General features: G+C 43.8%; 2 protein-coding genes across 22 annotated transcripts in view; one reads left to right on the top strand and one right to left on the bottom strand.

Moving 5' to 3' along the window:
• GPR107 (G protein-coupled receptor 107) overlaps positions 1-782 on the bottom strand; it is a gene marked incomplete at its 5' end in the record, with an annotated part of 52,074 nt that extends 51,292 nt beyond the window's left edge. The window contains 1 exon segment of the mRNA XM_065572646.1: positions 639-782. Within this exon segment, the coding sequence (XP_065428718.1) occupies positions 639-782 (144 nt within the window).
• The window catches only part of FNBP1 (formin binding protein 1), a 159,916-nt gene continuing 147,036 nt past the window's right edge, over positions 579-13,458 (top strand). For 16 of the 21 annotated variants that reach the window (XM_065572558.1, XM_065572555.1, XM_065572552.1 and 13 more), the window contains exon 1: positions 7,687-7,971. In XM_065572558.1, coding sequence (XP_065428630.1) covers positions 7,948-7,971 — 24 coding nt within the window. In that variant the 5' untranslated portion in view covers positions 7,687-7,947. Of the gene's footprint in view, positions 722-7,644; positions 7,972-13,458 lie in introns of those variants that run through there. The other 5 variants (XM_065572563.1, XM_065572562.1, XM_065572556.1 and 2 more) reach the window with 5 other exon arrangements.

Here is a 13,458-nt window from a genome sequence, read left to right as displayed (position 1 = left end):
ACCCCACTTCTTCAGATACATGGAGTGAAAATTACTGATGCAGGCATAAATATATTGGCACATGAAGAGAAGGGAGTTACCTTAAACGTGGAGAACCAATGTTGACAAGGTCAATTCAGTCAGGGTAGATGTGGTCCACTCCCAATAACTGAGGACCCCGGGGGGGGGGGGGGGGGGGGTTCAGAAGCCTGAGCCCGCCAAGTCCCGCTGCCCGGCGGGGAGCAAAGGCCAAGCGCTTCAGCCCCAGGCAGGGGGACTGTAACCTGAACCCCGCCACCCTTGGGCTTCAGTGGGGCTCGGGCTTCGGCCCCATACCCCAGCAAGTCTAAGGCAGCCCTGGCAACCCCATTAAAATGGGGTCCAGCCACACTTTAGAGCAGTCCAGGGCAGCTTCGGAGGGAAGCTAAAGCGCCAGCGGGGGGCGGAGGAACAGGGCAGCCAGGCCAGCGGGGGCCCAACAGGAAACACGGAAAGAGCCCAGAAGAAGGGGCCGGACACGGAGGAATGGGGACAAGGGGCGGGGCCCACACAGAGCCTACAGAGCCCGGGGGCGGGGATGGGGAGTCGGGGGGGAAGAGGGCCGGGGCTGAGCTGCCCTTGGCTACCGCAGGGGCCCGCCGAGCTCGCCCAGGTCTTACCTGCAGCCTGAGCCGATGCACCCGGCTCCTGCCCACACCACAGCAGCGCCCCCAGGGCCAGCGCCTTCCCCACCAGAGAGCAGGTACCGCGAGCGGCCATCTTCGCCCCAGCGTCACTTCCGGGCCCGGGGTCAACAGGCGAGGTCATGTGATCGGGGGCGATAGTGCTGGGGTCATGGAGGGAGCCTGCGGTTGGGGAGGAGAGAGTGACGGGGGGCGGGGCAGTGCGCTTGGGGGGGTCTGGGGGTGAACGAGGGGGCGGGGCGTGCGCTTGGGGGGCCTGGGGGTGAACGAGGGGGCGGGGCGTGCGCGTGGGGGGCCTGGGGGTGAACGAGGGGGCGGGGCGTGCGCTTGGGAGGCCTGGGGGTGAACGAGGGGGCGGGGCGTGCGCTTGGGGGGCCTGGGGGTGAACGAGGGGGCAGGGAGTGGGCTTGGGGGTGAACGATGGGTGCTTTGCATTTTTTTGAATTAGTAATTGGGTATAAGTATCTAGCGCTAAACCTGAAAAGGCTGCTATATGCACAAACAAGGGAGCAGGAAAACCACCTGGTGTTGTTTTTAAAGGAATTTAAAAATTGTTCCTTCCGGAATTTTTTTTTAATTCCTTTAAAATAATATATAAGGGTTTTTCTGCTCCTTTATTAAATTGTTGGATTTTTTATAATCTGTTTTAAATTGAAACTGACTATAAACAAAATGGAACTAACTTCACTGATGTTCATTGTCCAAATGGAAAATAATACAAAAAACAAAGAGCATCAATAGTGAGAATCAAATTGAATGTTTACTTTTTTCACTTTTAGTGATCTAAAGCATTGCTAGTAATATTGGTAAAAATAGTTTACAACAATTATTTTAAAATTTAGAGTGACCCTTTAAAGAATGAAGTTAGGTGTTGTATTGCAGGCTCTGGAAAGTTGAAGTCTGTTATCCACACACCTGTACAAGGTAGCAGCTATGCAAGTTTCTCCATACTGACCCTGAGAAACAATCTCTAGAGAGGGGAGTAGTGGGTGGGGAAGGATGAATATGTACAAAGAAAAAAATAGAAGAAGCTTCAGATGATCTCAGTCTATGCAATACCATGATTGTGCCAGATGGTCATGTGCACAGTCATTTCTGCTTAATCGGATGTTACTTTATGTTCCTTGTTATGCTTTTACTTCCCCTTTTCCCAAGTTAATTGCTAGATGATAATTTAAACATGGAAATGCTATTGTAAACAGATGGAATCTGGACTGGCGTCAAACTATTTTCAAACAAACAAAAACCCTGAGTCATCTTGTAGGGTTATTTCACTCATTGAATTACTTTAACTGGCCACTAGATGTCCTTTCAGCATCAAACCAAGTATTGAAAATCTGTTGCCCCGAGTAAATGACTATGAAAGTTGAGATTGTCTCTTAAAAGTATTCATGGCCCAAACATCTTTTCTTGTAACTTAGATTTTTCTTTTTTCTTTTGTGAGTTTAGTTCTTGTGGAAGGTGCCAGAATGACAGTCTTACATGATGACAGGTTTCAGAGTGGTAGCCGTGTTAGTCTGTATCAGCAAAAACAATGAGGAGTCCTTGTGGCACCTTAGAGAGTAACAAATTTATTTGGGCATAAGCTTTTGTGGGCTATAACCCACTTCTTCAGAGGCCTACTTTTTTTAATCCATGCATCTGATGAAGTGGGTTATAGCCCATGAAAGCTTATGACCAAATAAATGTGTTAGTCTCTAAAGTACCACAAGGACTCCTTGTTGTTTTAGTCTTACATGAAACATTGCTTACAATGGTAGCTGCAATGGAAGTTTCCATACATCACCTCATTGATAAACCACCATCCTGATGTAGAGACGCTGCATCAATGGATGACTGGGAGCTGTTCATTCTTCATGGTCTTTGCAGTAGGCTCAGTCATTTGTTCCTCCCTGACTCCAAACAAGCCTGCTAATGGTGGTGGTTTTGTGTGTGTGTGCGCACTAGAAACTAGATGGGGACCATGCGTTTATTTCATAGTCCACCAAACAGCTATTATTTCATTTTCAGTCCCTGCTGACCAGGGCCAAATGTGGACCTATGACCCAGAAGTGACAGTCTGTGTCTCATTCAGTCTCTTGAGCAGCCAGACCCTTAAATAACTTTTAAAACCATCTCTACAATGAAGGTTTCATCTTACCACTAAGCAGAACTGGCTTGTGTATGTTGAGTGTGCCACATCATAGTCTCATACCGGCATATTTACTATGATAAATCTTACTGCAACTTCTGGACAGGGTGCATTATCTTGCTCTAAATAAGCTATCCCCAGTGGGTACAGCTCCTCTCATCAGTATTTGTTTTTACCGAGCTATGGTGTTTTTTTCTTTCATGGTCCAGTCTCTTTTCATAGATACCTTTATACCCAGTCAGGAGAGTTTCAGCTGCTGAGACGGGGGCGATAAGATTAAGGCCCTTGTTACTGGGAAGCAATTGGGAGAACTGGCAGATGGGTATGGTCTCAAGAGCTTCTCATTGCAAGGTAAAGTAGGGACATGTGTCAAGTTAGGAAGGTGCTCCGTAAGCCCCCAGTGTGTAAGAGGTTACAAGGAGAACCCAGGTTCTATGCCGATTACATGGGTGATCTGGGAGGAGCTATAAAAGTACAGAGGAAGAGCTGCAGTAGTGGTGACCTGGGGGCAAGATATGTCCTCTCCCTACCTAGCTTGCTGAAAGCTGGAAAGGCCACTGGTAGCTGTGAAAGAGAGTTCTGATTTTCTTGGTTTTTTTTTTGTTAATCAAGCCAGTCCCAATAAAAGGGTATTCGATCCAAGCAGCACTTTAATGTGGCTTGTGTAGTCATGGTACCAGCGCTGGGAGAGCTGCAAAAAAGCAACACCCACAAGGGGAGTAGCTACCAGTGCTGGAAGCGCGGCTGCCAGCACTGGTGCACTGTCTACACTGCCACTTTACAACGCTGAAACTTGTGGCACTGGGGGGTGTTTTTTCACACCTCTGAACGAGAAAGTTGCAGCGCTGTAAAGTGGCAGTGTAGACAAGGTCTAAGGGTGTGGTCCTGTGAATGCTCTGCATGTGGACCTCTGAAGCCAATGGGAGTCCTGAACATGGAGAATTTACAAGATGGGCCCATACCTTATTGTGATGCATTCACAGTAGGCCTGGTCCATTTGAAATTAAAAGTCAAAACTCCCATTAACTTCTGTGTGAGTTGTGTCTGACCCAATGTGGTTAAAACAACTTAAGTGTTCTCAAAGGAGTGGTTTAGCTGGTATTTGGAAGTTTTAACAACTTGTTAGCACTTTAGGCTTTCCCACTTTGGTTTTAGATGTTTCCAGAATTTCTGCTATTGTTGTTGTTAATTATGTTTATTAAGGTTGTGCCTAGACACCAACCAAGAAGGGAGCCCTATTGTACAAACACAGAGCTATTGACAATCCCTGCCCCAAAGAGTTTACAATCTAAATACACAAGACCGACAAAAGGTAGGGGAAAGGTATATTACGTACAAGCAGAAATAACTCTGTGTTAGCCTGCAAATGGCATGTTCCACTATTTTTCTGTGGGCTGCTCTACACTACAAAGTTAGGTCAGCTTAACTCTATCGCTCAGGGCTGTGAAAATGTTCATGTCCTGTGTGATGTAATTAAGACGATCTAAGCCCCCCATGTAGACACCGCTAATTGCTACTACTGCTGGAGCTGAACTAGGGTTGCCAGGCGTCCGGTTTTCGACTGGAACGCCCGGTCGAAAAGGATCCTGGTGGTTCGGCTGCTAAAAGTGCGGTTGGCCACAGCGGCCGGTGCCGCGTGGCTCCTGGAAGCAGCCGGCATGTCCCTCTGGCTCCTAGGCACAGGTGCGGCCAATGGGAGCTGCAGGGGATGGGGGCAGCGCACAGAGTCGCCTGGCTCCCCCTGCACCTAGGAGTCAGAGGAACATGTCACTGCTTCCTGGGAGCTACCTGAGCTCGTACCCTGAATCCCCTCTTGCACCCCAACCTTCTGCACCAGCTCTGAGCCCCCTCCTGCACCAAAACTCCCTCCTGGAGCCTGCCCCCACACTCCCACCCATGCCCCAACCCTCTGCCCCAGCCCTGAGCCCCCCCTGAACTCCAAACCCCTCATCCCCAGTCCCACCCCAGATCCCACACCCCCAGCTGGAGCCCTTACCCCCCTGCCCCCGAACCCCCTGCCCCACCTGGAGCCCCCTCCTGCACTCTGAAGCTGTCATTTCTGGCCCCACCCCAGAGCCTGTACCTCCAGCCCAGAGCCCGTACCCCCTCCTACACCCCAACCTCCTGCCCGAGCCCGGAGCCCCTTCCCACACTCCAAACCTCTTGGCCTCAGCCCAGAGCCCCCTCCTGCATCCCTAACTCCTCATCTCTGCCCCACCCCAGGGCCGGCACCCCCAGCCAGAGCCCTCATGCCCTACCCCAGCCCAGTGAAAATGAGCAAGTGTGCGAGGTGGGGAAGAGCGACCTATGGAAGGAGGGGTGATGGAATGAGTGGGGGTGGGGCCTTGGAGAAGGAGTGGGGCGTCAGGAAAGGGGCGGGGCAAGGATGTTCGGGTTTTCTGCAATCAGAAAGTTGGCAACCATAAGCTGAACCCATGGAAATTTTTAGGGGGAAAAGGCTAATGCAGACAGCCCCTAAATGAAAATACTCTATTCTGTTGGAGCTCCTTTCCACAAATATCTGGGATTTTACCTTATAATTTAGTTCACTTTGTAGGACAGAGCAAGCCCCTTTCCACACCACAACTTTTAAATACGTTTTCACAGTTACTGGCATGGTTGGCTCTAAATGTGTGGTATATCTGCATCCACCATAGTTAAATATTCAAAGTTTGTATCTGTGGCCAGCCAGAGTACTGGAATGTGATTGTCTTTGCTTAATTGGTTCAGTGCATTTTTTTCTCCTTTCAATATGGACAGGATTCCCTAACCATGCTTGTGTAACAGGTTTGGCTTGTCCCCCTTCCAGCTGTTTGTGCGACAGGACATCCTAGAGTGCCCTCTTTCTCTTACTTTTCAAAATGCACTGATACAAATACAGGCCCTGATCCTGCACCGAGCTCTGGGCAGACCCCTAATGTCAATGGGGCCCTGCCCAGGTGCAAAGATCTGTCCAAGCAGCACTCACTGCAGGATTGGGGCTGTGGTTAGGCAGCAGTGCATGGTAGGTGAAAACACATAAATGTGGCTTTGATATCAAAAAAGCTCTGTGTGAACACAAACTGAACTCTGTTCAGGTGACTGGTGAATCTAACTTGTTACAATTCACTGCTAAAATATAGACCCCTTCCTTTCAGAGATAATGGTGACTGCTGTAGTATCTTACAAGTCCTGTTATGTTTAAATACATTTATTGAACTAGATAGGATAAATATTCATGCAGTGAAATAATTGTGCATTTTTGCTGTGGGTGTTGGAATCTCTTAGTAATTCTCTGCTTCTGGTCCTTTCACAAATTTGGAGGTTGGTGATTTCAGTTTGACGCAGAGCGTATATCCCCTTATTTTGGGGGAATTGTCTTGCTATAAATTGGCTAAAAGTTGTCCATCTGTACAGTGACAGATACCTTCTTAAATGTATGTAATAATGGTAATCCCTATTTTATAACCCCTTATTCAAGTAGCCGTTATTCATGTGAGTTTCATGGATTTTTGTATTTGTAAGCTTTTCTGGAATGGGCCCAATAACACTTAAAAACATAGTGATCTAAAACTCTTGCAAGTTTCCTGTGGTTAGAAAACGGAATTGTAAAATCAGATTAAGTGGCACAGTTGAGTCTGGTTAAGATGTGCACTGTTGCTAAGCGAAATTACTCCAAAACAAATCTTTTGTTTGTAGGGGTTGAATGAATAGGCATGGTTTTCTGGAAGGTTCACAAATCTGATATAATGCCCTGGACAATTATTTTGTCAATATTTCACTTTAAGAGGGATAGTTTGATTAAAGCTCACCTGCTCATGTGTCCAGTTTAGAAGAGATAAATGGTTGACAATTGATTTTGTTAGAAATCACTGGGTTAATTTCTAGCTGAATTTGCAGTAGTTAACTAGATAACATGAAACGGACATGCTTCAAATACCATTTTTTTCCTGCAGCCATTTGATTGCCCCCCCCATAGCCGCAACACAATCACAATAATTTGGAGCCTTATTTAAAAAAAATACTGTAAAAATGGTACTCCTGGAGTGATAAGAAATGGGGAAAGAGACCAAGGGAACAGAAACCTGTAGAAATAGGAGACAAGGGGGAGACTAGACCTGGAGAATGAATTGTAAGAAAGATTTGGGAGGAAGAGGGACAAGGCTAGAGATTAGGGGTGAGAGGAAGGAGAGCCCTAAAGTTTACCATAATGTATGCACAATCTTAGTGAGTGGTGACTGGTTTGGAAAATTGTCCCAGGCAAGTAGATTAAACTACCCACATCCACACCTGAAGCTGTACTTGGTGAGTGAGAAGAAATCCTGCCTTCAATTACACACGAACTAAAGGATGATTGCCCAGGTACAGTATCGAGGGGTGCACACAGCTCTTCAAAACCTGCTCTCCTTGCCCTACAATTTAGTGGCGTTTTGCCCGTGCAGCTGGGGAGAGGCAGAGAGTGTGTTTCAAACTCTGCCTTCAGTGAGGTCCGTGCAAAAATCTGTGCCGTGCGCGTGGATTGCAAAGTGGACGTGCCTTTAGAGGGAGTGGAGCATGCAAACTATGCTTTCAGTTGTAGCACTATAAATCTCTGGGGGGGCGGGCAATAAATCCTGCCCTTCGGTGCAAATCAATGGGATTGCACCCGTGCAGCATGTGGCCGTTTTGCCCACCTTCCCAGGAGGCAGCGACAGCTGGAACGTGCAAAGCGAGGCTGCTCCAACCGGTGGCGCGAGCCCCTCTCTCTCCCAACAGCCGCCTTGCGGGCCTGCGCTTGCGCGGTCCCACACGCTCACTCCCCGGCTTCTCCCCCCTCCTCCTCCTCGGGCGCATGCGCAGTGCCTTGGAGCTGTCAATCCCCCCCCCCCTCCCGTGTGGTGTGGTGCTGCTGTTGCTGGCTCCCCTGGCCATTTTGCTGTGGAGGGAGAAATGAGGCAGCGGCAGGAGCTGCAGTGAGCACCACAGAGCAGGGGGGAGAGAGACCCAGACCCAGGAGTTGGTGGGGGGGGGTATTTTGTGCAGCCAAAGGAATTTTTGTGTGGGGGGGGGAGGGGTGGTTGATTTTTTTTGTGGGGAGGGGGGAAAAGAAGGGGCTAGAGTGACCCCACTGGCTAATTATCCCCCCACTCTCCAGTGCCACCCCCCCACCCTCTCCTCTTCGGATCTGTTGGAACCATGAGCTGGGGGACAGAGCTGTGGGTAAGTGTGGAGGGCAGAGACATTATGTTGCAGTGTGTGTGTGTGTGTGTGCGGGGGGGGGGGGGGGGTTCTGCCTGGCTGAGCAGCAGGGGGAGGGTTATTCTTCCTTTCCATATAGAGGAGGGTGGGTGTGACCCCTCTGCAGAGGCTACCGCTGCAGAGAAAATGTTTACAAAGTTCCAACGTATTGCAAGAAAAGTATCCAAAATGCAGCGCCGCGGCCCAGCCCCCAGTTGTAATTTATTGTCATAACGGTTTGCGAGCCGAGGATATACACAGTGGCTCTGCACTGAGCCGTCCAGCCACTGGAGCAGTCTCCGTGCAGCTGCTGTGAAAGAAGATTGAATAATATTTTGATAAACTTGCACCTTTTATGAAGCAGCCCGTGGCTTCTTAGTAAATGTCTGCAGCCTATTTGCAAACTTGGGATCAGTACAACACTGAAACCGAAGTGTAGTGTAACGATAGGTATCATTTGTACGGTTATTTTAACGCACATACTACAATTTAAAAAAACCCTGTTTAGTAGATTTTTATCAAAGTCTTCAGTTTCTAAAAATGTTGTGGGAAAGATACGGGGAAATAACTAATAGATTTGCCAGAATTTATTTTTCGTCCTGTTGTTGAAGAAAGTGATTAGGGTTTAAAAAAATCAATCAAACAAAAACAAAGAAAAAGAAATGGAATTCTAAAGCTGAGAGAAATTGACTTTCAAAACAGAGACTGGGATTTTTTCTTTCTTTCTTTTTTTTTTTTGTAAGGGCTTGGTGGAATGGTTCAGAAAGAAATTTATATACAAGGGGTCCAATTTCAGGAGAAGGAGCTGCAGGGAAAAAAGCAGATGATAAAATTTTCTTTTGCTGTTACTGTTTTTGTTCAATACTTGGTGGAGGGACAATATTTTTGATTAGAAAAGATTTCTGGTGTGGGAAAATATGAAAACATTTAAAAAAAATTAAAAACAGAGCATTTTGATTGTATAGTTTACCTGATATGTTTTTCCCTCTCACTTTCCAGGATCACTTTAAAAACAATTTTGACTTATGTTGAAAGATTAAGATAAAATGTGGGACTATTAAACACAGTGAATGGTAGATTTTTATAATATGTTTGGTTTTTTTTATTGGTGCCCTCATGCAAATGTAGGACAAGGGAAGGAATCCTAAGAGGTGAAAAAGAAAATACATACACATTAAACACAAGAAGGACATGATGCAGCCATGTTTGGCAGCATGATGGTGGAGCATGGAGCAATATGTAATAGCGGGTTTGGGATTGTGCACACATGTAATGAGTTAATGATAGGGTATTAAAACTCTTTGGGCAGAACTGTGTTTTGGGGTGAGAAGGAAAAAGGAAATTGAGATTTGGTTGAGGAAGTCAGAAATTAGTGGTAGAGGATTGTGTGGGTTGCAAGGCACTGTAGGGTTTCAGTCTTGCATGCAAATATTTAAGGATGCTAATCAGTGCAAGTAAAGATGTAAACATAACTACTTCAATAAAAAGACAGTTTAGTAGATTAGGTATTTTAAATGTGCTAATTGTTATCCTTCACAGATACATTACTGGCCCGCTACGGCATACACTTGCCTAAGCATCCAGTCTTGCTGTGATATATTTATGTTCTAGTTAAGCCTGTTTATGTCTACACAGTAAATTATGAAGCAAATGCTTATTTAGAGGTTATTTTATGTGAGCAAAGTAAATGTGGTACATAATATTAAAATAATTGCAGATGATGCTATGTTGATTCATTGTTATTTCAACAGCCCTACTGCATGGGAATATATACAGGAAAAGTCTGCAGGTTTTTTGTCTTTGATGATGATGATGATTTAAGGGGAGGAAAAAGACTAAAATAATGGACATATGCTAAATGACCTAGTATAACACTTTTTAAACGAAAAAATAACAAAATTCTGAAATGTCATATATCAAATACTGTTATTTTACTTTCTGAAAAATTAAAATCTGTGAAGAATAGTATACCAAGACGTTTTCACAAGAACAAGTGATCTGAGTAGTTTTTGTGTTACTTTATTTTCTAATTAAAAAAAAAAAAAAAGTTACCTTTTCCAGGTGTTCATATAATCCATCATCCCTACTCTAGGCTGCTGTAATGAAAAAGTTTTGGATAGGAGTTCTGATAAATATGAATGAATAAATTGTTGTATTTTCCATATCACTAATTTTTTTAAATTAATCTTGTGAGTGAAATCTTCGTATAATTGACTTCAGTGGGGCTAAGATTTCACCCTTAGTATCTTACATGTACTTTGAGAATCGTGGCAGGATACTGGCAAAAGGATTGAGTATCTAAACTGCACAGAGCTAAATTCAGAATGTAATGGACAATAGTAATTCAAAAGAACAGGAATTGGTCAGAATTGGCTTATTTTAAATTTATTTAAAATAGCTTCAAAAATTCATCAGTTTCAAACCTGTATTTAGTGCATGCCACTGACTTCAGTTGATGACAGTGCTATTATTTTTGAAAAATTAAATTTCTGTGATTTTAAATTGCAGTGTCTATTTTAAGAAGTCAGGTAATAATCACAAAAAATAGTAAATATGATGTGTCTATAGAATTCTGTGTGTATTGGTGTCATGAATTTATGAATCACAAGTGGGGATGGGAGTGAATGTTTTCCTACCAAAGTTTAGAAACTTGAAATCCACTGAAAAATTAGTATTGCTGTATTTACATCTGAGTCTATCATGTGTACTGACCTAGCAGGGTGGGCATATGTTCACTCCTCAAAGTTAACAAAGGAGAGGTGAAATACAGCTTGCCTTTTAGCTGCTACAGAATATTAGTCTATATGTTTATGTACAGTATCTGCTTGTTCCTGCAAAGAAGGCTGATTGTGAAGTACCATACTTCAGAAGAAATTTTCAAATGTCATTGGCGACTTTTAGTCGTGTGCATTATATACAGAGTTCTTGCAATTCTGAGATTCTTATTGAGATTTTACTAATTCGAAACTCCCATTAACTTCAGTGTGAGTTTTGCCTGAGGATATGGTCTTGTTGAATTTAAATGTATGCTTAACTAACGTAACTCATTACAACTGTTAATGTGGCAATTATATTTAATATCAGGTTGGATGGTCAGGATAATGAGATAGTCCCCAGTCTAGCGAGGGACACACCGAGGAAGACCCAGAATATCTCCTGTAGAAGCCTGCTTGCATGGCGTTTCCGGTATGCAAGTATGCTACACAGCATAGCAGTGACTGCTCCACATTCTGCACTGTTCTTTGCAGAAGGTGTCTAACCCCTAAACATCCTCTGCTTGCTATTGTCTGTGGAGTACTGAAATGAGGCATCTTACAGCTAGAGAGGGAGTGGTGTGGGTCAAAGTCAAAGCTGAGATACTCCACAACTCATTATGTGGCCATAGAGATTAACAGTTACTTCCCCTGCACCCCCACCCGCCTCCCCCCGAGTAATTGTAGTTACTTCTGAGCTGTAGGCATTTGAGGATCGGTTATCTCTCTAAATATTCAGGTTTCTGTGATATTTATAGTTCCTAATGTTAATAAGTATGTGTTAGCAATGTCCTATTTGAAATTGACAACATTGACTAAGTGCTGATGTTAGGGTTGGGAAAGATAATATAACCAGCAAACAAGTATTTCAGTACAGTCCTGTTTCACAAAACTGTAGCTAACCATCTTTTGGCATGTTCCTGGGGCTGTAAGAATCCCATGGAATCACCTTCAATATTTTATTCTTCAAAATAAAGAGGACAAACATCTGTATTTGTGTGCCTGCATTTAAGTGTTCTGAATGGTATTTTAGCTTGAGGAATACTAGTAAACTTTAGTAAGCCCCCTATTTTTTTTCTTACTTTTAGGATTGGGGTCTTGTATAGCAAGCAGTCAGATTTACATAGCAAATTAAACTAAAACTAACCTCTGTACTCTAGTCTCTCTTGAATGGAAGGCGCAATGGCCACAAAATCAGTATATTGAAGGGAATGAAAAAGGACAACTGTTTTTTAATGATAAGTTTTGGTAGAATCTGTAGTTTTGAGGTTGCCACATATAAATTGTGGTTAAGAAATGGTCTGTCTTGATTGCTGGGGAGAACCCCACTCTAGCTATGCACTGTCACATATGTTACATGTGCAGTGATTAGATGTGGAAAGATTCATCTCATTATAGTAATGAACCTTGACCAGATGAGTAGCAGAGTTGGGGATGTTGTGGTAACTTTATGCTGAATGTGAAAAATAAGTTAGCAGTTGGTCAAAGTTTTTCAAAGTTATTCACTTAAAATTTTCCCTTCCACTTGGTTCTTTATAGTGGACTGGATGTTTGTTAGCAGCTGCCCAGTAGCTGAATTACAGTACAAAGGGCTTGATCCTGCAACACTTAATCATGCAAATAGTCCCATTTACTGCAGTGAGACTATTCACGAGTTAAGTTTGTTGGATTGTGCCTAGCATTGTACCTAATATTTCTAACACCTAGGGACCGTTCACCATGAAAGTTGCTATATAAATGTAAGAGCATTTTATTATATACAGTTAACATGACTTTAAAGTACAAATAGTTTCAAAGCTGTGGAAAGTGTTCAGAGGGCAGTTACTTTAACACTAATAATGGGTTTTTAGTTCACAATATTCTATGGTTTCCCATATACCATGTTCTAATCAGACATACACACCCTGTTAATTTAGACAAACAAATTACTGATGGAACACCGAGGACTTGAAGGTTACTTCTTAGCTGCAACTAATGCATCATTTCCTCTTCATTACTCATGGCCCTGTTTCGTCGACAGCACCCACATTTTAAAATAAAAGTCTTTAATATTGGTAGGTATTAAAAACTCCTGAACAGTATAGATTTACTTGAATATATCGTCATGAGTTATGTTTAATGGGTTTTACGAATGGGGTACTTTACACTCCGAAATTATCTTAAAATGAAATGCATATGTGTTTCTGACCTTGATGGTATTATGTAGTGTTATCATCTGGGCACTGAGTTCAGATGTGATGTTAAATGAAAGCTGTGCTCCTGTCAGCTTTCTTCCTCTAAGAGGATCTACAAAGTTGGATCTAAGGTTGATGTATAGATTCTCTTCCAAGCCCAGCACCTAGTTTATTCTATGCACTGCATTTGAAATTGATATTGTAAAGCACAATCTTGGTTTCTGTGTTTTCCCCAGTGTAAATGATTAATTCTCTGAATAGTTAAGTAGTGCACCCCTGTAGTTGGATACACTAATCCATTACTCTCCTTGAACTAAGAGAGAAGGAGACAGTTCTTGAGGCATGAGAATACTGAACTAGCAGGGTTTATGCGCTGAATCATGAGTTGGTATATTATTGGGCATGAGCAATTGTAAGAGAACTCCCTTTACATAGAGTGACAAGGGCCTGATCTTGCAAACACTTACTACTGAGCATAATGCTTATTACCATGAGAATTTCCACCAAATAGTAGTAAACACTATGCTAGGTAGTAAGTATTA

This window comes from Chrysemys picta, chromosome 18, assembly GCF_011386835.1.
Source record: "Chrysemys picta bellii isolate R12L10 chromosome 18, ASM1138683v2, whole genome shotgun sequence".
NCBI lineage: Eukaryota > Metazoa > Chordata > Testudines > Emydidae > Chrysemys > Chrysemys picta.
This window is presented reverse-complemented; position numbering and strand designations above follow the sequence as displayed.